The sequence below is a fragment of the Rhinoraja longicauda genome, chromosome 12, assembly GCF_053455715.1.
Source record: "Rhinoraja longicauda isolate Sanriku21f chromosome 12, sRhiLon1.1, whole genome shotgun sequence".
Taxonomy (NCBI): domain Eukaryota; kingdom Metazoa; phylum Chordata; class Chondrichthyes; order Rajiformes; family Arhynchobatidae; genus Rhinoraja; species Rhinoraja longicauda.
Window position 1 is genome coordinate 3,376,654 of NC_135964.1, and position 26,537 is coordinate 3,403,190.

Consider the following 26,537-nt stretch of genomic DNA (forward strand, 5'->3'; position numbering starts at 1 on the left):
TTCTGTTGCTTTGTTTCCTTCATTTTGAAATGAGACTGAGGCATTCATGAACAGAACAGGGTTGCTGATACCTTTGACTTCCGGGGCCTTTTCTTTGTCAGACGAGAAGACACTTCTAAATGCTCAGTGTACTAATGTATATAAAGGCACCCAAGTCTGCAGACCATTTAAAAACTGTACATTACGGGTGCTTGATATCACGCAAAATTCTACTCTGCATCTAAGGCCGTCAAAAGCACTGGAGGCTTGTAATCTATTTTATTACGGCTCTTGCTGGAAAGTTCAAGCGATCAATCTTTGAGCTAAATGTTTTTGTTGACGATTATTACTTATTACTGAGTCACCAGTATAATTTCCTCACTCCTGCTCCGTTTATTTTCTCAGCAACATTCCCTGACATCAGATTACTTAGTCACCATTCATTTCCCAAGCTTTCTCTCAACACTTCCCTTTTGCTTCAGCTTTCTGTTGCTCATCCTACATTCCTAGTCTACCCTATCATTCCTATTTCCAGCAACTCTCCCTCTTGCACCAGCCTTTCCCCTATTAATGTCCTCTTTCCTACTATTCCTCACTTCATTCATACTGCTCTTTCTTGTCCAAAACTCACTGCCTCTCCAATCTATGTTCCTCAGCATACCTGGGGGTTGGAATTCAATCTTTAAAGAATGCCCCCGCCACACAAAGTTTGGACATTACCTGAATTAAGCAACTTGAGCTTCTTATCCAAAGGTGTCAGAGGTTATGGGGAGAAGGCAGGAGAATGGGGTTAGGAGAGATAGATCAGTCATGATTGAATCACAGAGTAGACTTGATGGGCTGAATGGTCTCATTCTACTCCTATGACCTTAAAACATAAGATGTACCAAATATAAAATTCATTTCTCCCCCATTTTTTAAGATGAGCACGAAGTTCCACAATAGCTTTAAATTTAAAGGTTGTCAATGCAAGGTTATATTTATCGCAAAATATCTTGGGTCTAATCTTTGGGTGCTAGAAAGTCCATTGATGTCCGTACTAATGGCATAAAAGTTGTATTTGGTGTTGTATGTTTATCCCTTGAAAGCTGATATCACTTCCTCATGTCCAGTTAGTTATATTCTTGAGTGTGCAATCAAGGTAGTGTACTTAAAGGCAATATTTATTCAGTTTGATTTAAATTTTCATTTTCCCAGTATTGTTGCTTTTGTTGGATATTGTTTATACTATCTTTCATCACCTCTTAGGTCTTCAAAATGATCCGAAGGATGATTGGTTTAACATATGATGGGCCTTTGATGGCTCTGGGCCTGTACTCGCTGGAGTTTAGAAGGATGAGGGGAGGATCTCATTGAAACTTACCGAATAGTGCAGGCCTGGATAGAGTGTACAGGGTGTTTCCACTAGTGGGAGAGTCTAGAAGTAAACTAAACTAAACTAAACTAAACTAGAGGGCACAACATCAGAATAAATAAAAAGATGATGAATACATTTCTTTAGCCAGAGGGTGGTGAATCTGGAATTCATTGCCACAGATAGTTGTGGAGGGCACGTCTTTGGGTACTTTTGAAGGGGAGTTTGATGTGTTCCTGATTACTAAGGGTGGCAAAGGTTACAGAGAGAAGACAATGGAATCGGATTGAAAGGGAAAGATAAGTCAACCATGATTGAATGGCGAATAGACTCAATGACCTAATTCTGCTCATATGACTTAAGGATTTATGAGTTATGTTCAAAGAATAAGAGAACACTTTAAATTATTTATTAATGTAAGTGTTACCATTTAATGCTACCATTTTGAAGCATATTTATTAAAATATCTATGTTCAATATCTGATACTGTGCTCATTCTATCTTTGGATTAGAGGTGTGGGTTTAAATTTGTATCTTGCATATAGAAGCTTAAGTTTTTACCCTGCATGTATGGCTTGCAAGAATAATTCAATTTTTATAAATATACTGAAAATGATAATCTATTTTAATAAAGAAATGCCTCCATTTAAATAGTGTAGAATTTTAGATAAACTTTGAGAGTAGGCTCATTCCCACACTATAACTTAATTTCAGAGTTTTAACTTCCATTGTCGTGCCCCCTGTCCCTATCCTTCCTCCCTCGCCTCCGTCCAGGGATCCCGGAAGTCTGTCCAAGTGAGACAGAGGTTCATGTGCCTCAACTAACCTCATCTACTGTATCAGGTGTTCCCGATGTGACCCCCTGTACATCAGCGAGACCAAGCATAGATTCAGTGACTGTTTCGCTGAACACTTGTGCTCGGTCTGTCAAGGCCTACTGGATCTCCTGGTTGCTAGCCATTTTAACTCCCCATCCCCACACTCAACTTTCTGACCTGGACCGCCTCCATTGCCAGAGAGTCAGGCCACACACAAACTGGAAGAACAAGTACAGCAAACAGTATGGATGCTGACTTCTCCAATTTTAGGTCACGTCTAACTATGCCCCTTTCCTCCCTTGGGCACCACATTCCATTCCATTTCTCCCCTCCACCCCCGCTACTTTCCTCCCCTTGGCTTTACAATCCTTGAGTCTTCAAACCCGTCTCGCACCAAAAGGTTCTCATCTCTGGTCTTTGTTTCAATCATCTGCCTATCAAAGAATTCCCCTCGTCTGTGTTGACCAATTGCCTGCCACACTTTTTGTCTTGCCTCTCCCGTTTTCCAGCTTTCTTCTCTTCGACCCGAAACGTCACCTATCCATGTTATCCAGAGATGCTGCCTGGTCTGCTGAGTTACTCCAGCATTTTTTGTCCTCTTAATTTTCCATTCCTTTAAAAGAGATAGTGAATGCTTTTACCTAATGTACATCTTTGTATTTGGATTTCAGGAAATCAGAGTGGAACTACTCATGCTCCCATGATGAATGTGCAGCCACCAACCCCTGGTCTTTTGGGTGCACGACCTGGTTTAATACCCTTACAAAGACCCCCTGGAGTTCCCCCACCTCATTTGCAGAGGTTTCCTGTCGCTCCACCACGTCCGCTGCTACCACACTTATTACACCGAGGTCCACCACCGCCTGGACCCGGAGGATATGGAGTACCCCCACCTCATGCCATGCGGGGACCATTTCCACCCCAGAATGTTTTTGGTCGTCCTGGAGTGTCTGAAGAAAGAGATGGGAGACAGTTTAGGAATGACAGACATGGATTTCCTCCAGGAAGGGATCGAGACCAAGAACAACGTTTTGGCAGATCAGAGTTTAGAAATCGTCCTTTTGGTGGAAATCGAAATGAAAATGATAATCGTGAGCGTTATGGGAATCGACACGAGGATAGAGATCAGGATCGCCATTGTGGCGGACGTGAGAGAAGGGAATGGGGGAGAAGTTCTGAACGAGAAAGACATAGAGACTCAGAGGAAAGAAATAGGCGGTCAAGTGGACATAGGGATCGTGATTCACGAGACAGGGAATCTCGCAGGGATAGAGATATGGATCAACATGGAAAGGAAAAGCCTGAAGAAATTAATGAGGGCAATGAAAAGCATCACAACTCTAATGGAGATGCACAAGAAGAAATAATGAAACAATCGGACGCGATCCCAATTCCCGAAGGAGATTCTGCTCAAGGAGAATGTAATTCATCGGACATGAATTTAAAAGCTGCAGAGGTGGTGGAATTGGCGCCTACCTCATCTACCGATCAACCTGAAATGAAAGATTCGGGTGCAACGGCTGAGGTTCAGTGATAGAAACTAATTGTAATAAAGCACATGATGTGGTGATAATTGATGTATTCACCACAATATTGTGCCATGAAGCTTTAGAGTTGTATAAAAAATGATGTATAAAGTATTCGCTTCTGCTATCCCACAGTCTTGTCTAGTTTTAAAGGTTTTAAGCAAATTGTTTGCTTTCCCCAGTATTCAGAATGACCACACAATTTACTCCAGTCTGAACACCTGATCAAATCAAATTTTTGCTGTACGTTTTTAAAATTTTGACGTAAGGTAGAAGTGCTTTCTATTCTTTTTAATTTAAAAAATAACAAACAGTGAAACCTCCTCCAAAAAATTGAGCTTAGGATTTGTTTTTAATAAACTCTATTTTCTTAACAAACTTTAGAGCGTGTGATATTCTTCCTCAGATTTGTGGAGATAAGAATGTCATGGGATGGAAGAATAAGATTGTGAAACACCCTAAAGTTTGATATTTTCTATATTGGAAACAAGTCTAAATTAGACTCATTAGTATGTGTTCTTAAAAAAACGAAAATTGTTTTTGAACAACCATTTGCAGCCCAAGACAGATTGCTTTGCAAAGTGTATCATAAGAATCTTAGTGTACTTCTCTGGTGATGTATAGAAAAAAATATAAATTGCCCACTCAAGATCAGGAAACAAATGGTCTGAACAGTACTTTGTTTTAGAACGTTTCTTGAAAGTTTATTTGTTCATTGCCCTTAAATACAGACCGTTTCTTAAAAGTAACAGTTTTCCTGTTTTCTTCTCTTTTGAATGTTAATATAATTGCAAAAGGAGAATATGGTGTCTATTTTGAAAATAGACCAGCATTACAGCTAGGTTAATGAATGTTGGGTAGATTTTATACCTGAATATCGATTTAATCATAATTTAGCACAAATTATTCACCCACATCTCACAAAAACAATGATTTGAATCATATAAGATGAGTATCATATAAGACTTGTATGAGTATACAAGTGACCACACATTACAATGGGGTGGGAGTTTAGCGTCCCTAGAAAGATGTGCAATCACGATTTTCCATAACGTGAAGCCGCGTCATCTGCGCATGTGTCAAAAAACATGTTTCAAAAGAAATTATTTACTTTTTTCACATAAATGCCAAGAGTGAATTTTATTCTGTACGTCAAATTTTTGGCTTGTGATTTCTGAACGGACTCATTTCTGTTACCTGGTTGGCTGTATCTCGTTCTGAGGTATTCCAAAAGTAGGGTTGTTTGAATTGTTAATGTTTGATTAATATTGGTAACTTGATTCTCTCTCCAAAGAGCTGCTTGCGAAGGATGCCTCTTATTCCAGCAATTCACTTTTAGTTAAGTCTTCTCGTCCTACGAAGAATCAAGGCAGAATAAAACACACCAGTAACATCTCTTCTGAAAGAGTCTTTGTATTTGATTTGGACTCTGATGAAGCTTCAATCTCTTGTTGTTTCATCCTATATTAATTTTGTCATCCACTGAAAAGTCTTGTGACTTTGGGCCTTTTATGAATTTAGTAATGCACTGTTTTTCTCCCATTACTAAAGGATCGAATTGTGGAAGGTCACTGAAGCTTATTTTCTCCTGTCATTGTTGATAAATTTCTTTGTAGGACAACTTTCCACACTATTATCGTATAAATATTGTTAATATCAAGGAATGGAAAACATTCCATTCACTACAGGCATCAAGCATTCCCAAATCAATTACAGCATGACTGAAGAAGGGTCTCGAGACCCAAAGCGTCACCCATTCTTTATCTCCAGAGATGCTGCCAACAGCATGTATTGATACAGATGAAAGCATCCTTCATTCCTCCATCAGTGGGGAATGTTGCAGGTTGCTTTTTATAAAAGAAAAGCAGATTGCTTTTTATAAAAGAAACCAAAAACATGCAACATATGCACTTACAATAAATAATAAACAGTGGGAATTTTCCTTTAGACAGTCTTCTTCCAACCCTAAAATCTCTTAATTTTTCCATTTCGCCTTGATCCTTGACTCAATGGTAGTATGCACTTCTGAATTGAGAGTTGCAGGTTCAAAGTGCACTCCAGATTTGCAGCAAAAAAAATCATAGCTAGCCTTTATACGCCACAGTATGAGTGTTATTTCTTTCAGCTAACTTCGAAAGATTTATTCATTCAAATAGGGCACAATTTCAATCGTAATCTGGCAGCCATTTTAGAAAGCATTTAAGAAAAATGCATCAATCAGCTACATCGTTGACTTATGCCAGTAGTTCGGTTTATCTTAACATAGAAAGTCGTTGCTGGTTGGTTATTTTTTGCCTTGTCACATTATGTGGATGGAAGCTTAAACTTTGCAGCATCCAAAAGGATTTTTCAGTCATGCATAATTTTCACTGGTTTTGTTCAAATTCATCAGAGAACGTGGGAAGTATTTCCTCAATATCTTAGAGAAAAAACAATGCAAGGAAATATTGTAGCCCTGTTAGTAGCGAAAACAGCTTAAATTTAGTGTTAAGGAACTTCAGTTTCCAATATCTGATTAGATGATTATAATTCTGATGTGATTGTTTGCTAAATTGACTTGTTAAATTCCATCCAGATCAGGAGCATGATAAACTAAGCATATGACTTCTGCAAATGTATCATGTGATTTGTGAACATAACTCTGTTGAAAGGTCAACCACTATTTCCTTTATTTTCCCATGTTTATATTGATGCTCTTTTCAGTTGTTTTACCAATGAGATAGTATGGGAAATTTGCTTGCATTCATGGCCATGAGTAACTTAACTTGCTCTTTGAAAACTATTTTCCTTTATAACTTTACTAATGCAATTACAGTAAAGTAGCTCTTTAAAATCAACCTCAACTTAAAAGCTCTGGCCTAACCCCTAACAGTAAGGTTTTTGGCACTATTAGGCCCCAGTTGAGCTCTATTCTTGACATTGGTAATATATTTGTCTTTGCCCTGGTTATTAGCAGTTCACGATGGAAACTTACCGCCTCTTTCTCATGGGTAAATCAAGGACGTGCCATAAATGCTCACCTTGCCTGTGATGGGCAAGACCAATTGGAACATGTAGTGATTCTCTTAACCTTTACTGTGTTTTTTTCAAAATGGACAACACACAAATGTTTTACAGGGCTATTCGCCTACAAAATGCTTCCTCAGACTAGCACAAGCTAATCATTTGCAAGGTAATTATGTTTGCTGCCCAATAAGGGTAACTGGTGAGTACATGTTCTGAACATCATTAGATGTCCAATACTATTCTGATCACTCTGGTCACAAGTTGAACTTGTGGAACTTATTAGGGATGAGGTAAATAGACAATAGACTAGATGTGATGCATGGTACATTATTAGTCATTTGATTTGGAGCACTTGGATACATTTATTATTAAAGATTTCAAAGTCGGAATACTTGTGCATTTTGTCAGGCAGGTGAAAATCTTTGTTAATTCCGTCTAGAGAGGTGGAACATGTGACGCATTCAGTCCAATGATATCATCTTTACTAGGCTCTCTGAGATCAAGTACTTTTAGCAGTTTCTGAATGTTGTAAGATACAGGCATGTGAGTGATGTTAAAAAAAAAGGGAAAGAGCCGAGTGCTTGCGAGAGCCGTACAGCGGGGGTCAGAAAATTGAAAAATTTACACACAAAATTACTAGTTTCAAGCCTCTTAGTGCATTTCAAAGTAAAAACAGACATTACAAAATAATGTGAATATGTCACTGTATACTAATAACATTTTGAAGTAAATTTGCCCAAACAGCCCAAAAAGGTGGTAATTGGCTTTTCTGCTGTGTTTTATATTTTAACCCCGTTTTAATTAATTTAGTTATATAATCTTGCCCTTAAATTTAATATTTACTCATTACAGTTCCATCACTGATTTTCTGGCACTCTTGGTTCCAGAGCTTTGCTGGTTTATCGAGCCGGCCAAGGAATATGGGGATAGATTTGCTGGCTCCAACTAAGCTGGAGTTCCAGAGTCCCGGCCGCAGGTTGCAAATTCAACCCACCGATCGGCCGTGGAAGTCCCGATGAGGTCGAGATTGGCTGCCTTGCCCAGTACATTTTCGGGGAGATTTCCAGGGCGCACGGGGGATTTCTCGCAGAACCTCTAGTGACCTCTAGTGGAACCCTAGTGCTCATTACGTCTATGCATCGTTTCTTTTCTTTTTTTTTTCCGATCCAATTTCTCCGTTGGTAGACGCGATTTTGGCAAAGTGAAAAACGCGGAAATCATGCAAAAAGCGCAGCAAATGGATTTTTAAAACGCGGAAATCCGCAGAAAAGCGGGAAATTCACATGCCTGAAGATAAGGGGAGCCTTCTTAAAAACATAAATGCGGTTACAAATCCCTTTTATACTAATTCCAGCTTGAGAATTATGAAAATCCTTTACTTGAAAATATGAAATTGCACTGCTTTGCAGGTTTGCCTCTCCCACTGCTGGCTTTAGTATATGAGGGGAATAGATAGGGTGAATCCAGTTTTTTTTAACCTAAGATAGGGGAATCAAGAACCTGATGACACGGGTTTAATGTGTGAGGGGAAAGATTTAATAGGAACCTGAGGGGTGACTTTTTCCCACAATATGGAACAAGATGCCAGATGAGGTAGATGTGGCAGGTTCTATAACAAAATTTAAAAGACACTTTGATAAGATACATGGGCACAAATGGGTTGTTTTTAAATGTGCTATACAAATACAATTGACTTGACTTGACAAAAGGTTTTGTTAAATATGGCCCACACCCCATCAAGTGGGACTAGCATAGATGGGGCATCTTGGTCGGCATGGGCAGGTTGGGTAAGTCTGTTTCCATGCTGTATGACAATATTCTAAATTAAGTTGAGTTAAGCTAAAGTTGATTGATTATATGAACTTACTAATGGCCATGAATGAAGCCTTTATTAGACTTATCTAATTCATCTCTAGCAGGGTTATGCTGGTAATATATAATTATTTTTTAATTCAGAAAAAATGACAACAAACCCACCTACAAATGGCATGCCTGAGTCTGACAATAAAATATGACTAGACAAGAAGAAAGTAATCTGTGTAACTGAAAATAGGCAAGGCATAAAGTATGGGATAGATATTTTTTAGTTAATGAAAACCCTTAATAACTTCAAGGAACCAATACTGGATAAGTATATAAATCTGCAACTGGATTATAGAATATTAATATAACCATATATAGAAAATAAATATCTTTAAAGCAAATTTCCTTTTATGACACAAAACCTTGGATAAACAATTTCAAAAGATTCAGGTTTGTCAAGAAATTTTCTTGGGAATTGCCATCAGTAACTTTGTAAAAGCAAGGATTTACTTCCATTACTTGCCATTTTACAGATAAGATCTGTCGTCCATTCAGCTGGCTGATGGCATATTTGTTTCCAAGTCGGTAATTGGTTCCTGCCATAATGTATAGTCTTGACCACGTGCACATCCCTAAATGTTTTGAAATATTATGCTGTTGGAGGTGCAGGGTTTGGATGAACTGTTAAATAAGGCATTTTATTTTCAGATGAATATAAAAGATACGGTGAAACCACATGAACACAATGGGTGAAATGGTTTGTCATTTTTAAAGAATTCAAAATAACTATCTGGATGAGAAGGTAGTTGTAACCAACCAATTTTAAAGAATTATTGGTTAAATTTGCCCATTTTATCTGTACCCATTATCTTGCAGAGCAACTCATCCCACAAACCATTCATTATAAATAACGACCCTATGTTGTCTACACATCTAGCCAATAAAGGGGCAACTTGAATTGAACACAATACTCCAGCTGAACACAAGCCAATGTTTTATAAAGGTTCAGTGTTAGTCCCCTGCTTTTCTGCACTGCCTTTAGATAAAGCTCACTGAATTATCGAACAACGAAGCCGGTGGTGATCTGATGCAGTTATTGTTCAAAAGAGTGCATACATTGGCTGCTCTGTTTCCTTCAAAAGTATCCTGCCTTAATGATTTTTGGAACATTCTGATGATTTGACAACCCTTTGCTACATTTGAAGTGACTGTTGCCTTATTGCCTCGGGCACAGGAGCTTTAAGTTGCTCAATTCACGATGCAATTCTTGGACAAGATTCAGTCAAATTAGATCACACTGTTTCTGTTCCGTCCTCCCCAATTCTTATAATTTTAAAGGTAATTTTCAGAATTCCTTTGACTCATCACTTTTTTTATTCTTATCTAGATTTGCTCACAAATGGAAATACAGATTGTTGTATTACATTGTGCACATTCTTCAGATGTTTTCACAGTAAATGGCAAGGCTCTGGGGAATGTTGTAGAGCAGAGGGATTTAGGAGTGCATAGTTCCTTGAAAGTGGCATTGCAGGTAGATAGGGTAGTCAAGAAGGCTTTTGACACATTGGCCTTTATCGGTCAGGAAGAGTATAGAAGTTGGGATGTTATGTTACAGTTACACAAGGCCACATTTGAAGTATTGTGTTTAGTTTTTGTCACCCTGCTCTAAGAAAGATGCTGTTAAGTTGGAAAACGTGAAGATTTACGAGGATATAGCCAGGACCGGAAGGCCAGAGCTATACAGAGAGGTTAGACAGGCGAGGACTTTATTCCTTGGAGCAAAGGAGGATAAGGGGTGATCTTATAGCAGCAGATAAGATCATGAGGGGGATAGGGTAGATGCACAATCTTTTGCCCAGTGTAGGGAAATCAAGAATTAGAGATCATAGGTTTGAGATGGGAAAGATTTAATAGGGATCCGAGAGGTATCTTTTTCACACTAAGGGTGGTGGGTATATGGAATGAGCTGCCAACGGGAGTAGTTGCAGCAGGTACTAAAACATGTAAAACATTTGAACAGGTACATGGGTGGGAAAGGTTTAGGACTTGTGCCCAATGTGGGCAGGTGGGACTAGTGTAGATGGGGCATCTAGGTCGGCATGTGCAAATAGGGCCGAAAGACCTGTTTCCACACTGTATGGCTCTAGTTGTCCATTATGTCTATAAGCTTTTCAAAAATGTGGAAACCAGAATTGTGTATAGTATTCAAATTGTGCACTGATCAAGTTTTGACGTCTGTTGTAAATGTCTATTCCTCCAATGGACCTGCAATGTGGTTAGCTTTTTACATGGCCATATTCCCAGGTTGCAATTAGTAACTTCAGTACAGTTAATTTCCTTGTGTACTCCAATCAGAGTATTGAAGCATTGTGGCCTTTTTCCAACTATACATTTTACATTTATTTAAATGGAAATCAAGTTGCTAAATACAGTGATTCTATATTTTTTGTGCAAGGTTCTTTTATATTAATTTGGAGTTGTGAATTCTGAAACTATCAGTTTACAAACATCATATATGGGAAATGTTCATTCATCTCAGTGCTGATAACTAGAAATCTAGAACTAACCATTGTCTAGGTATTATTTTAACATGTCTGTCAACCAACTTACTTTTGATTTCGAAGAGGGACAGCGGGGCAAGGGAAAAAAGTGCTGAAGGGCACGTGCAATAGCCAGTGTTGTTGGTTATGAAAGCAACTAACAAAAACCAACAATGTTGTCCAATTAAAAATAAGAGTTCTGGGAAGCAGTTCTGTTCTTCCAGTTTTGCTTCCTTTTTCCCATAAAAGTTCACCTTGCTAAAATTGAACCCCCCCCCCCCCCCCCCCCCACCACATATACAGCTTGTCGTCGTCTCATGATGATCTGGGACATCCCCAAATCTATCGATGCTAGACCAGAAGCAGAATGCTTTAATAATAAAATGTACCTTTATCAAAATGTACAAGACAATGGTCCAGTGTATACTTACAAAAACTTTGTTCAATTGATCTTTTGCCTTGCCTCAATTTTTTAGAGAATACGATACGATAAAACTTTATTGTCAGATCAAGTCTAAAATTTTTCTTGCATCTCAGCAGCTCCACTTGCAACATCAACAAAGACAAAGATTGTAAGACAAGAAACGAGGATACATATATTCACCATAACATTACAATCACAAATGACAACACATTCAAGACCCTTCAACATACATTTGATCTGGGATTAAATTCTATGTTTAGTTTCAGGATTGACTGGTGCTCAAAAGAGTGCTTCAGTCTAACCTTATTAAATCTTGGTATCCTGTACCTCCAATTTGATGGTAACAATTCACTGTTCAGGACATGGTCGGGGTCAGAGACAATGTTGTTGGCCAACCTTAGCATGTTATTGTGGTAGGCTGAGTCATAGAGTTTCTCAAGGGGTTGACCAACGATCTTTGAGCAGATTTTCATTTGGTGGAGCAGTTTTGACTTTAGTGGTGGACAAACACTTGTACCATGTATTATTACAATACTGAAGAACACTCATAATCACAGAAGTAAGAAACAAAAGAAGAAATTATCTTACTCGCACCAAAGGACCTAAGATGGCAGAGAAGATATATTTTGTTTTGTCCTTTTGCAGACAGATTCATTGTGGTCTTTCCAGGATAGCAGATGGTCTATCATCCCACCCAAGTATTTAAATGAACACACCTGCTTGATTTTTTCATTGTGGATAACAATAGGAACTATATGCGAGTCAGATGGTGAACCAAATATTTCTTCCGTTTTCTTTGTATTAAGAGCATTATTATCACTCCACTCGACCACTTCGTTTACGCCATGTTGGTGCAGCTCAGGGTTGTCTGATATTAAAACTCATTAGAATACTTTAGAATGTATTGATTAGGTTTATCTGTACGACAGTCGTCAGTGTAATAAATAAAAACCATAGCTGAACTCACACAGCCCTGTGGAGCCCCAGCATTGGTTGTGATAGCAGATGAAAGTGTTTTGTTCACCTTTACGAGCTGGACTCTATTGGTGAGGAAAGAGGCATACCTGCGAATCAAGTATGGATTCAATTCCTGCTGGACCATTTTTGATATCAAAAAGTCTGCTTGTACTGTGTTGAAAGCTGACGAAAAATCTAGAAAGAGGGCTCTTGCATAGGTGTTAGGTTTGTCTAAATGTTTATAGATGATATGAATCAGAGTGGCAACAGCGTCTTCTGTATCACAACCCTACTTATACGCAAATTGGTAAGGATCAAGTTTGTCTTTTGTTGTACTAACAAGATGTTGGAGCAGAATTCTTTCTAGAGATTTCATAATCACTGCGGTAAGGGCTATCGGTCTAAAATCCTTATGTTCTTTTGGACATGGAATTTGGGGTAATGGTTTTATATGCAAGGTTTTCCATAACAGAGGGACAGTGTGTGTATCTATGGACGCCTGAAAGATTGGTTGCCACACTGGAGCCAGCTCAGTTGCAAAGTTCTTCAAAAGAAAAGCCTTCATTCATCCAGCCCAGCGGCTTTCTTGGTATTTGTACACTGAAATGTTTTCCAAACATCTTCGACAGTGGTGACAATTCTATCAGAGATAGCAGGTGTAACAGTATTGAGTATTTTGGTGCACTTAACAGAATTATATAGTGATTCAAATCTGGTAAAGAAGGTGTTCAGATCACTGGCAAAACAAAAATCATTGTCACAATAGGTTTAGTTATAGGTGACATTCCTGTCATAGTTTTCATGGTATCCCAGAAGCCTATTCAATAGAAGAAATTACAACCATAAAATTCAATGGACTGATGATAACTTTTATTTTGACCAGTTTAGGGAAAATGACAGGCTGTTGGTGTTAAATCACATGCATGAAAAGAGTTTGATATTTTCAAGTACTTTATGGCTAAATGCTAGGTAAATACTTCAGTTTAAGAAATTAAAATAAACTGTACTAGGTTTTTCCCAATACAATATGGAGTATCATTACATTGCCCGTTAAAAAAATAATGTAAAACAATTGATAAATTTGAACAGCATTTACTTTTCCTCTCATTGTTCAAGCAATGAATTCTAAGAGTGTTACTGGCCTGAAGGTCATTTGTCTGACGTAGAAAATAAATTAAATTACTAATTTGTACTAGGTTACTTCAGTCGTGGCATTGTCGTGTCAATTCAGTTCTTGCATTGTTGGCCTCGTAACATATCCAAGTTATTTGATATCAATATTCATTCTTAAAGAAAAAAAGTTGATTCCAATTTTTCTTTGAAATATACTGCCCTTTAAATAGGCCGTGAAATCACTGTAAATTTCCCCGGTGTGGGACGAATAAAGGAATATATTATTATTATTACTCACTTGGTTCACAATTACATGCATGTTGCTATAAACTATACATATTTCTCTGCATGTAATTTTGAATCAATTGCTGTTCAATGATGAGTGCTTATTTAAGAAAATAATCAGTCATAGTCTAGATAGGATTTCTGCTACATATTTATTTGGGATCTTCATCTATTCCGATTATACCCCAAGCTAAACCTGTTCCTTGGTTTCCTGATTCAAGACTCTCTGCATCACCACCCTTGCCCAAGTCATCTTCATTCTCGTGAACCTTTAAGCAATAGAAAAAATGCATCAGTTTATTCCATTAGCAAATACTATCTTTATTCACAGAGTAAATATAAAGCAAATACTAACATTCATCTGTTAGATCTGGGAAGACTGAAGACTTTGCAGATTGAAGCATGTTTGATTACAGCATAGATTATATAAATTAAGATGCACTTTCCGGGACAGCAGGATCTTTGAGTAATTTAATTAAGGTTTATATAAATTTTTAAGAAAGATCACATTGTGGCTCTGAAGAATCTACAACACCCGATTCTGTGTAGGGAACATTCATAAAATGCTGAATTTATGTCCGTGTTGCAAAGTTAAGGTCCAATGCTTCTTGTAACTTTTCAAAATTGTACATGCAATCAGTTAGAGGTAATCTACCCTCTATCTACCCAGCCAGTGTTATGAAAGGGATTGATTTTCAGTGTACTAGATCCTCTGCAATTTGTATTGGCAGCTATTAATTTTAAGTAAGGTAGGGAATAAAATACCGAATGTTGACAGGTATTTAGCACGAATTCCCCTTAGCAACCGGAATGAGTAGAGGATTGGTAGTGCTGAATACATGGTCATATTATTCCCCATCGGAACATCAATGTTCAGAAAATAATTCTCTTTACCATGGCCAAGAATATTGAGAGACACGCCTCAGTAGTGTGGCTCTCACCAATCTATGCCACCCACGCAAGCCCATACTGCTGTTTAGTTTGGAGACAACATGGAAACACCCATTGGCCCAGAGAGTCCACACTAACCATCCATCTATCACCATTTCACATAGTTCTATGTTTTCCCACACCCCACATACAAGGGGCAATTTACAGAGGCCAATTAACATACAAACGCACGTCTTTGGGATGTGGGAGAAAGTACCCAGAGGAAATGCATGCTGCCACAGGGGGGACAAGCAAACTGCACAGAGCACCCGAGATCAGGATGGAACCAAGGTCTCTCATGCTGAGGCAGCAGCTTTACTAGCTGCATCACTGTGCCGCTGTTATGTTAGCTGATACATCTCACAGCTTGCCACACACTTCAACATGAGATAGACAATAGGTGCAGGAGTAGGCCATTCAGCTCTTCGAGCCACTTCGAGCCAGCACCGCCATTCAATGCGATCATGGCTGATCACTCTCAATCAGTACCCCGTTCCTGCCTTCTCCCCATACCCCCTCACTCCGCTATCCTTAAGAGCTCTATCCAGCTCTCTCTTGAAAGCATCCAACGAACTGGCCTCCACTGCCTTCTGAGGCAGAGAATTCCACACCTTCACCACTCTCTGACTGAAAAAGTTCTTCCTCATCTCCGTTCTAAATGGCCTACCCCTTATTCTTAAACTGTGGCCCCTGAGATCATAGGTATTCTGGCAACAATCACCCAGCCTTCATTCCACTGCAAAATGGCATAAGTCACCACTACACAACAAGCAATGAGAATGGAATGAGACCGAATTTCACTCTGGCTGGACACATTGCTGTACGTATTTCTGAATTTTGTTAGTTAATAGAAAACTCATTCATTTTCTCCACTATTAACACCATTTGCTGTTTAATGTGACAAAACAGCTTTGACACTTACCACCATACTACGTCCAACAATTGAATGTTTTCCTGCCAGGCGGAGCAGCCGGTCTTCCATTTCAAAGTGGGCTGTTCCATTTTCGTCAGCTTCAATGTTGCCCAGGTCACCTACATGCCTACATGAATTGGAAGATTAGGATATATCCAAATAAATGTTCACTATTTATGCACATTTAAAAATCCTTGAAGCAATCATGGAGCCATTTGCCTCTGCCATATTTCTAGCATGGATTTCTGGAATGGACTTTTAACAGCTCAGATTACTACATTTTGTAAGTTTTCATTTAATCCTAAGTACTCCACTTCCAAACTTTTTCCACAAAGTTACCACTGGAAAAGGAAGTGCTTTAGTTAGAAATAAAATTAAATCAATTAAAATTATAAAGGCTTCACTTCATTATCTTGCCCAAATGAAATATTTCATGATTTCACAGAAAAGCAGATCTCTTCAAGCCAAAGAATTGATCAACTTTATGGTGCTGCTCTACAACTCATAGTTAAATGTTTAAATTGTTTTGTGACAAGTTGTAAAGGTGATTTTTATAACTCTTATCTTTAGGAAAGCGGTAGAAATCGTGGTTTTGAGTTTTTAGTCTTCAATATTTTTGCAATGATATGCAATACAGCCCTTGTGCACCAGTGGTGGAGGGAATGAAAGCTTACATTTCTGTGAAAATTAATTGAATCCAGCATAAACTTGGATATAACAAGTCAATGTTAATGTTGCAGGGCTACCTTTTATTCATTATCAATGCAACATTATGTCTTTAGTGCATTATATGTCACCATGGTTCATTATCAAGTCTTTGATATGATTTGGCGTCAAATTTTGGCATTTGAAATTTACCATATTCAGATAGTTTGAGGATTTTTTTTCACCTCTATACCACAGCTAAATTATTGCCTCGATGAGGTTCTGTCTTGTGATTCAGTCCTTTCCTCTCAGTTTCTCCTTGATAATTGACCACAAATTCTCGATCGGATTCAGGTCAGATGAGTTACCAGTTGAGTTCAAGGAACGTATCGTATCCCCTTCTGCTGGAAAAATTGGGTCACCATCTTTGTGTGGCACAGTGCAAGGTCTTGCTGGAATATCCCAGATCCATTTGGAAAAGTCTTCCCCATTTCTAGCACCATTCTTCTCTGCAATACATCAACATACTGCGGTGATCTCATCATTCCGTCAACTGGTGCAGTAAACAAATAATGTAGTAGCTGAAACAATCCTAGAACATCAATTGTTCAGGATGTTTGACAAACTGGTTGATGTGCCATTTTCTCACCTGCTGTCTGACTGATCTCTGAGCATGTTGGCCACATTGGCTTTGAACCAAGAAATAGCTATACTCACTGAATATCTTTCACCAGTCCTCATGTCCAGTTTTTAAAATAATTTAAGACCAACTGGTATCATTGTTTTTTCATTGCAGCAGTTAGAAGTTGTTTTTCATGGGTCTCCTGGTTTTCAGACCGACTTCAATGAAGCATTAGCACAAAGTGCTTGTGCTTATTGAGCCTCCTGCTGCCTCCAAATCGTTCTTCAGGGCATCTCTCGTCTTTCCCACATCCTTCTTACTTTCCATAATCAGCAAGACCTTATCTCTTGGAGTCATCGTTCTTTTGCGGCCGCACCTGCCCATCCTCTTGGGCAATAGTGATCCAGTTTCAGAAACTCGCTTGATAATCCTGGATACAGAAACTAATCTATTTCTGCTGGATTCCTCCATCACCTGTGTTTGCTGCTTGTTACTTGTACAACACTTATTAATTTTGGTGTGATGCAGGAAGAAAATATAATTTGAAAGCACCATTGACACCTTTTATCATTTGCTGATGATTGAGAGTAGACTGATTGGATAGTAATTAACTTGATCAGATATGTTCTACTTTTTATGAACACGACATACCTTGGGCAATCTTCAGCATTGTCAGGTATTCGCCATTACTGTGACTGTACTAATATAGTTAACTCTGGAGCACAGGTCCTAAGGACAGCAGCTGGATTGCCATTGGTCCCTTAGCCTCTTCTACTCCCTTGATATCACTTGGAATGAATCAAAATGGCTAAAGATATCTGTGGTACTGTGAATCTCAGAAGGAAACCAGATGGATAATCTATTTGGCATTTCTGGCTAAAAGTGATTGCAACTACTTCTGTCTCTATCAGTCATATTCTTGGGGTGTACTGTTAGGAAGATGCTATTTCCAATTTCCAGTGGTTGAAAACTATGACAAAATTCCATAAAGTAATCACATACATAACTGTCCCTTCTGGCCTTGTTTAGAACAAGGGGATGTATGTAAAAGTAGGCAACTAAAAAAATATTTTGGTATTTCTCCAGTGAATGTTAAGAAGGTGGAGTGGTTGAAGCAGATAATTAGAGTACATTAATTGAGGGGAGGCCTCATTCATACATGAATCTTGGGAGAGAAACGGAGGAAACACTTAAATTGCAAGCACCTGTTAAAAATTGAAAATATCTTGACAACAATCTAAAATTGACAATAATCTTAACCAGAGTGCTGAATCTGAGTCCAGAATCAGGGGTCACAGTTTAAGAATAAGGGGTAGGTCATTTAGGACTGAGATGAGGAAAAACGTTTTCACCCAGTTGTGAATCTGTGGAATTCGCTGCCACATAGGGCAGTGGGTACCAATTCACTGGATGTTTTCAAGAGAGAGTAAGATTTAGCTCTTAAGGCTAAAGGAATCAAGTAATATGGGTAAAAAGCAGGAACGGCATATAGATTTTAGATGATGAGCCATGATCATATTGAATGGTGGTGCTGGCTCAAATGGCCAACTCCTGCACCTATTTTTCTATGTTTCTATGACCAAAAGCCTTTCTTATTAGTCTTCTGTGCCTAAGGAACATGTGTACTCTCCCTCCAATGATACTCAATCCTAAATAAATATCAATTAGATTTCCTATTTCCTCTTCCACGTGGCATTTTGATGACATTTGACTGAAGTCGGAGCTCTTTCTATTAATTGACTCAGGGCAATGAGAAATGCAAAAATGGCTGCCCAAACTCTGTCACAATTTCTAGGATTTGCTATTGTAACATTGGCACCCAACTGAGAAATCATGTGAACAAAAGATAATGTTCAGAAATGATGGGAAAAATATTTATCCTGCAGCAACCACACTCCAGAACCAAGGTCACCCAACCTTAATATGCAAACACTTGTTTTTGTGCTTACTCAGAAGTCAAGCAGATCATTCTTAACTCAGTTATGAAGATAACCAGAGAATTGACTTTTCACAAAATCAAAATCCTCAACCAACTTACTTCCAATGTACAACCCCACTCTTTAACAATTAAGGTTCAAAAATAAACACTGGAATATGGGGACCAATAGTATCCCGGAAGCCATCTCTCAAGGAAGACCTTCAATGTCCCAGTGTGATCTTTAATTGACTGAGGAAGATCGAGACCTAAAAACTTGGAACAAAACTCCTAATCTACCACCTAGCAGTAAACCAGTTCTCCTGTATACTTCGATGTATCATAAAGATACCACTAATGAGGTTTCTGGTAGGTGTTCTGAATAGGTAGCATTCTTTCCAGACCAACATCATCAGCGCTGAGGCTCTCATTGCATTTCATCAGTTCAGCTGGTAAACACAATCCACCCAATACAGACACACTTCGCTTGATTAAAACTGCCACAGGCAGTCAATCCAACTGCTATCTTTAAGATTCCTTCTTGAGATTAAACAGAAGTAATGTTTCCACTTCCAAGAGAGACCAAAAATTCGAGTCAGTCAAATCAAATCAAATCAAAAAAACTTTAGGAAAAATGTCCAAGGAATTATTAGAATGTGGACAAACCACTGTAAGTAACTGAACAAATAGCATTATTAGTTACGAGGAAGCTATTTAAACAATTGAAAGAAAAACAAGAATGGTATACGACATATTAATTTCTTTAGCTTGCTCTCTGTTCTGACCTTTGATAGAGAATAGTATTCATTTTTTGAAAATATATTTTCCATATCTCATATGGAAAGAATTTAATTAAAGACACGATATTTGAAAAATGTTCAAAAAGAGAACGTGGACTCATGAAGGCAAGATAGAAATATATAGAAAAAGACATGGCATTTGAACACAAGACTGGCAGCAAACATGAATATTGTTATAGTTTCCTGTTGCAATGTGGAATAAGGCAGCAGGATAAAAACAGATGTGAAATCATTTCTGGAGAACACAATCTAAGTATTTCATCTGATGTTAAGAAGTCAAAGGGTTTTACTGTAAAGCCCAAACACAAATCCTGCAAGGCATAGCTCCTCACTCAGAATATTTTACAACTTTATAATCCTTATTCCTCCTCTTCCACCAAGCCCATTTTGTGACCAATTAATTATACCTTAGATCAGGAATGTAAGAGACAGGCCAAACTTGTTCTAGATAGCCATTCAGACATCTGTCAACTGTGGCAAGGCCCGAGTACTATATCGGTTACAACATGAAATCAGGCAGAATTGTTGGCAATAGTGTGGCCCTCTGTTTGAACCTAATGCATTCTATGCTCGCTTTGAGCAGAAGGCATACAGGGAGATGACATCCATCCCACACTCAACAGACTCAAGTGTGCCAGTTCCCACAATCACTGTGGCAGAGGTATGATTGGATTTTCTGAGGGTGAACCCACAGAAAGCAACTGCCCTGGATGAAGTCACTGGCCGCATTCTAAGCAAGTGTGCGGATCAACTAGCGAGCGTGTTCACGGACATCTTTAACCTCTCCCAGCTCCATTCTGAAGTACTACCCATCTGCTTCAAGAAGACCTCTATCATCCCTTTGCCAAAGAAAAGCAAGATCTCTTGCTTTAATAACTATCATCCAGTGGCCTTGACATGAAGTGTTTTGAGAGGCAAGTTATGACACATTAACTCCAGCCTACCAAGCAGCCTTGTTCCACTGCCATTCACCTACCACAACAGATCCACAGCTGATGCCATCCTCCTGACCCTACACGTATTCCTGGAACATCTGGATAAGGAGGGCACCTACATCTGACTCCTATTTATCGACTATAACTTTGTTTATAATACCATTACCCAAAGAAGCTCATCTCCAAACTTATGGAACTTGGAGTCAGCACTCCTCTCTGTGACTGGATCCTTGACTTCCTGACGAACAGACCATAATCAGTGAGGATAGATAACAAATCATCCTTTACAACAATTCTCAACACAGGTGCTCCGCAAAGATGCGTTCTCAGCCCCTACTATACATCTTTATACACTCTCAATTTTGCAATCAAATACTAATCCAAATCAATCTACAAGTTCACAGATGACACCACTGTAGTGGTATCGAATAATGCAAATGTTTTCATCGAATGATGAGACAGAGTACAGAATGGAGATTGAGAACCTTGTAACTTGGTGCCAAGACAACTATCTCTCCTTCAACAAGACAAAGGAGATTATGATTGACTTCCAAGAAGCAAAGCACTACACACATCCCAGTATACATTGATGGTGCCAAAGTAGAGATGGTCGAAAGCTTCAGGTTCCTAGGAATAAATATCACCAGCAATTTGTCCTGGTCCAGCCACATTAAAACTATGGCCAAGAAAACACACCAGCGCCTCCACTTCCTTAGAAGGCTTAGGAAGTTTGGATGTCCCCAATAACCCTCACCAACTTCGGCAGATACGCTGTAGAAAGCAGTTTATCGGGATGCATCACAGCCTGGTTTGGGAACAGCTCCATCCAGGACCACAAGAAATTGCAGAGAGTTGTGGACTTAGCTCAATCACACAAACCAACCTCTCTTGCATTGACCTCATCTACATTTCAATCTGCTTCGGCAAGGACGCTGGCATGATCGAAGACGTCTCTCTCTGGTCACACACTTCTCCCCTTTCTCCCCACAGGCAAGAGGTACCGAAAATTGAAAACACATACTTCCAGATTCAGCAACAATTTCTTCCCAGCTGTTATCAGGCAACTGAACGGTCCTCTTATCAACTGGAGTGAAGTCCCGACCTCCCATCATTGGAGACTTTTGAACTATCTTTAATCTGACTTTATTGGACTACAATGTTATATCTTTATCTGTGCACTGTGGATAGCTTGATGGGATTCATGTACATTCTCCTGCTCCATGTTGTTCATCTATCTTCATGCAGTTCAGGTTGGATCCACTCAAGTTTTCGGTAAAATTATATTTAGTTCATTAGTTGTAATCATTTTACACCGAGTTCAACCTGTTATGGTAGACTTGAACTATGACTTTAAGTACCTTGACCTTACAGAACAAGCCAAGAATTACAACTCAATCCAGATTCAACAGTAACCATCACTTCCAAGGCATTTTATCTGAAACCTAAATATTGTTTTGAAAAGGAAGATTTTATTTATGAAAGTTCCTGAGTTGATTGATGGATCTTAAGATTAAAAGTCAGCATTATGCGGTATACTGAAGTTATTTACAGAGCTTCCCAAGTTATAAACACCGAACAGCCTGTACATGAGTTTGGGAAATCAATAGGGTGGATTTGCTGGCTGCTGTGGAACAGTAGGCATTTCCTGCCATGTAAGTCGGTTTGCAGCAATATCTGAATGGTACAGTTAAATGCCCTAGTTTAACCACACATTACACCTGGTTGACCTATATTATTATTTCATTTAAATATATTGCTCGATGGCTATATTTTCAACTTGTGAACCATTCATAGAAACATAGAAAATAGGTGCAGGAGTAGGCCATTCAGCCCTTCGAGCCAGCACCACCTTTCAAGATGATCATGGCTGATCATCCAAAATCAGTACCCCATTTCTGCTTTCTCCCCATATCCCTTGATTCCATTAGCCCAAAGAGCGAAATCTAACTCTCTTGAAAACATCAAGTGAATTGGCCTCCACTGCCTTCTGTGGCAGAGAATTCCACAGATTCACAACTCTCTGGGTGAAAAAGGTTTTCCTCTTCTCAGTCCTAAACCCATTATTCTTATACTGTCACCCTTGGTTCTGGACTCCCCCAACATTGAGAACATTTTTCCTGTATCTAGCCTGTCCAATTCCTTAAGAATTTAAATGTTTCTAAGATCCCATGTCATCATTCTAAATTCCAGTGAATATAAGCCCAGTCAATCCATTCTTTCATATGTCAGTCCCGCCATCCCGGGGATTAACCTACTCTGCACTCCCTCAATAGCAAGAATGTCTTTCCTCAAATTAGGAGACAAAACTGCACACAATGCTCCAGGTGTGGTCTCACCAGGGCCCTGTACAACTGCAGTAGGACCTCCTTGGTCCTATATTCAAATCCTTTCGCTATGAAGGCCTACATGCCTTTTACTTTTCTCACCGCCTGCTGTACCTGCATGTTTACTTTAGGTTCAGGTTACAGACAGTTCTCAGGAATGATTAACTTGCATCTGGGGAGGACCTGCATATAATAACAAATTAAGACTTAAAAAAAAGAATTTCCAACATAACTGTTTCAATAAAACATACCTCCTTTTATCTTGTGGCGCACCATGCTTTTCATTACAGGGGTTGAAATGAGGTCCTGTACAGGTAAATCCTAAAAACAAATATGTAACTAGTTTTATATCACTGAAAATGTTCATTTTACTTAAAAGTCTAGTAATAAGCAGTGAAGAATGTCACAAATACAGATTTTAGTCCACACAAGGATCTTGTTGGTTTTGAGGAGCAGAGTCACAGAAAGCCACGATTAAGAGTTTCAATTAGTGACTATTGCCATTGGAATTTTTCAGTGAAAGTCTCAGAAACTGTCTCATCTTTCCAACTCAATTCATGTTAGATTATAGTTCACGTTCTGTCCTTTCCTTTTTACACACACCTAGGGATATTGACCCCTAGTTTTGATCTATGTTAAACACCCGTTGGGTACAAAACCTCTCCTGCATGGGTGCAGCACCCCATTCTCCCCTCCCCCATACCTCCACCTCCCTCCCCTCCCCCCAACCCCACCACCCCTCCCCTCCCCCTCCCCCACCCCCTCCCCCCCGCTCCACCCCTTCCCTCCCGCCCCCCTCGGCCCAACCTCCAAGCCGTTGCCGGGCGGGGAATGCCCCCGTGGCCTTGTGCCAACAAGGGGGGAGAGGGAAAAAGCAGTGACGTCGGCCCCGTTTCTCCTGCAGAGCGTCTCCTGCAAGTCGGCTGCAATCTGCGGCGGGGAACGGCGGCGACGGCATGGACCCGTTGCCGGGCAGGGAATGTCTCCCGGGGCCGTGGGTGGGCGAGAGTGAACAGGGAGAAGACACTGACCTCGGCCCCATTTCTCCTGCTGCGATCGGCGGGGACAGCTATCTTGTTGGACCCTCTGCCATGAGCTGCAGCATGGGAGGAAGGTCAGGCATGGGAGGAAGGTCAGGCACGGGGCACACCGGGACGGGCGCCGGTCCTCCCGCTGGTCCTCCGGGGGGGACGGACGGATTTATTAAAGTTTATGTAAATTATTTTTTTAAAGTGACAAAAGTGGGTTTATTGACACCACAGGGGAATGGTGAGCAGGGTAGGTCTAAAATTGTGGTGCTATCCTGTATCATTTTGGCTGTGTAGAGGGCATGGTACACACATAAACACAAACAAACCGAGAGTTTTAGTGGTATATAGATAGATTATGATGTAAATAGGCCTTTATAGATCCATTATTGTTTCCACAGATAATTTTGCTAATACGATCATGTCATTAGTGATATGAGTAGAATTCGGCTATTCGGCTCATCAAGTCTACTCCGCCATTCAATCATGGCTGATCTATCTCGCCCTCCTAACCCCATTCTCCTGCCTTCTCCCCACAACCTCTGACACCTGTACTAATCAAAAATCTATCAATCTCTGCCTTACAACTATCCTCTGACTTGGCAACAGCCAGCAGCAATCAGCAGCAGCCAGCAGCAATCAGCAGCAGCAATCAGCAGCAGCAGTAGCAGCAGCAGTAGCAGCACCAAGCTGTGTTGCTTGGGAAGTATTGTGTGGGGATAGTAAGGAGTAAGACCTGTGTGATCTCCCGGACAAGTTTTGATCGCCTAGCTTGGGGTTGGAGAGGAATTTCCCGGATTTTTTTCCCCCAAATTGGCCTGGGTTTTTTATCCGGTTTTTCGCCTCTCCCAGGAGATCACTCAGTTCTTTTGGGTGGGCGGTTAGAGCGGTTGGAGCAGCGGCCGGGCGGTAGGTTTAGAAACCGAGCACGGGGCTTTGTTTGGGGAGTATGAGTGCATGGGCAGTTTATTGTTCTGGGTGTCGAATGTGGGGAATCTGGGAGTCTGATAGTCTTCCAGACATCCACATCTGCGCCAGGTGCGATGAGATGGGGCTCCTAAGGGACCGTATTAGGAACCTGGAGCGGCAGATTGATGACCTCTGTCTGGTCAGGGAGAGTGAGGAGGTTATAGATAGGAGTTACAGAGAGGTGGTCACTCCAAGACCACGGGAGGTAGACAAGTGGGTCACGGTTAGGGGGGGCAAGGAGCAGAGGCAGGGACTAGAGAGTATCCCGGTGGCTGTACCCTTTGGAAATAAGTACTCCTGTTTAAGTACTGTTGGGGGGAACAGCCTACCTGGGGGCAGCGACGGTGCCTGGGCCTCTGGCAAGGAGTCCGGCCCTGTTGCTCAGAAGGGTAGGGAAAGGAAGAGGAGAGCGATAGTAATAGGGGACTCTATAGTGAGGGGGTCAGATAGGCGATTCTGTGGACGCAGTCGGGAGACCCGGATGGTGGTTTGCCTCCCTGGTGCCGGTGTCCGGGATGTGTCTGAGCGTGTCCAGGATATCCTGAAAGGGGAGGGAGAGGAGCCAGAGGTCATGGTACATATAGGTACCAACAATATAGGTAGGATAAGGGAAGAGGTCCTGAAAGGAGAATTTAGGGGGCTAGGAAGAGAGTTTAAAAAAAAGGACTTCCAAAGTAATAATCTCAGGCTTACTGCCTGTGCCACGCGATAGTGAGAATAGGAATGGAGTGAGGTGGAGGATAAATACGTGGCTGAGGAACTGGTGCAGGGAGCAGGGATTCAAGTTTCTGGATCATTGGGACCTCTTCTGGGGGAAGTATGACCTGTACAAAAAGGACGGGTTGCATCTGAACCTGAGAGGAACCAATATCCTGGCGGGGAGATTTGCTAAGGTAATTGCGGAGACTTTAAACTAGTACGGTTGGGGGGAGGGACTCAAACACAGATAGCTAATAGGCAGTGTGTGAGGCAGGAGGCAGAAAAGGGAAACACTCAGACCCAATATGTAGGAGAGAAAGAAGTGAAAAGAAATAAACTGAAAATAAGAAAAGATGGGTCCCTTAAATGTGTATATTTTAATGCTAGGAGCATTGTAAGAAAGGTGGATGAGCTTAGAGCCTGGATTGACATCTGGAAGTATGATGTTGTGGCGATCAGTGAAACATGGTTGCAGGAGGGTTGCGATTGGCAATTAAATATTCCAGGATTTCATTGTTTCAGATTTGATAGAATCGGAGGGGCAAGAGGTGGGGGTGTTGCATTGCTTGTCAGGGAGGATATCACAGCAGTGCTTTGGCAGGACAGACTAGAAGGCTCGATTAGGGAGGCTGTTTGGGTGGAACTCAGAAATGAGAAAGGTTTAGCAACACTTATAGGGGTGTATTATAGACCGCCAAATAGGGAACGAGAATTGGAAGAGCAAATATGTAAGGAGATAGCAGATATTAGTAGTAAGCACAGAGTAGTGATTGTGGGTGATTTCAATTTTCCGTATATAGACTGGGAATCACATTCTGTTAAACGGCTGGATGGTTTGGAGTTTGTAAAATGTGTGCATGATAGTTTTTTGCAGCAATACGTAGAGGTACCTACCAGAGAAGGGGCAGTGTTGGACCTCCTGTTAGGAAATGAGACGGGTCAGGTGACGGAG

General features: G+C 40.2%; 2 protein-coding genes across 4 annotated transcripts in view; one reads left to right on the forward strand and one right to left on the reverse strand.

Annotated features, from left to right (window-relative positions):
- Nucleotides 1-5,862, forward strand: part of scaf4a (SR-related CTD-associated factor 4a) — a 100,280-nt gene extending 94,418 nt beyond the window's left edge. For 2 of the 3 annotated variants that reach the window (XM_078408884.1, XM_078408885.1), the window contains exon 19: nt 2,823-5,862. In XM_078408884.1, the coding sequence (XP_078265010.1) occupies nt 2,823-3,685 (863 nt within the window). In that variant the 3' untranslated portion in view covers nt 3,686-5,862. The remainder of the gene's footprint in view (nt 1-2,822) is intronic. The other variant, XM_078408883.1, reaches the window with a different exon arrangement.
- Nucleotides 5,863-13,957: 8,095 nt separating this feature from the next.
- The window catches only part of LOC144598477 (superoxide dismutase [Cu-Zn]-like), a 54,474-nt gene continuing 41,894 nt past the window's right edge, over nt 13,958-26,537 (reverse strand). The window contains exons 3-5 of the mRNA XM_078408622.1: nt 23,141-23,210; nt 15,658-15,775; nt 13,958-14,074 (exon numbers count right to left, since the gene is read on the reverse strand). Coding sequence (XP_078264748.1) covers nt 13,958-14,074; nt 15,658-15,775; nt 23,141-23,210 — 305 coding nt within the window. The remainder of the gene's footprint in view (nt 14,075-15,657; nt 15,776-23,140; nt 23,211-26,537) is intronic.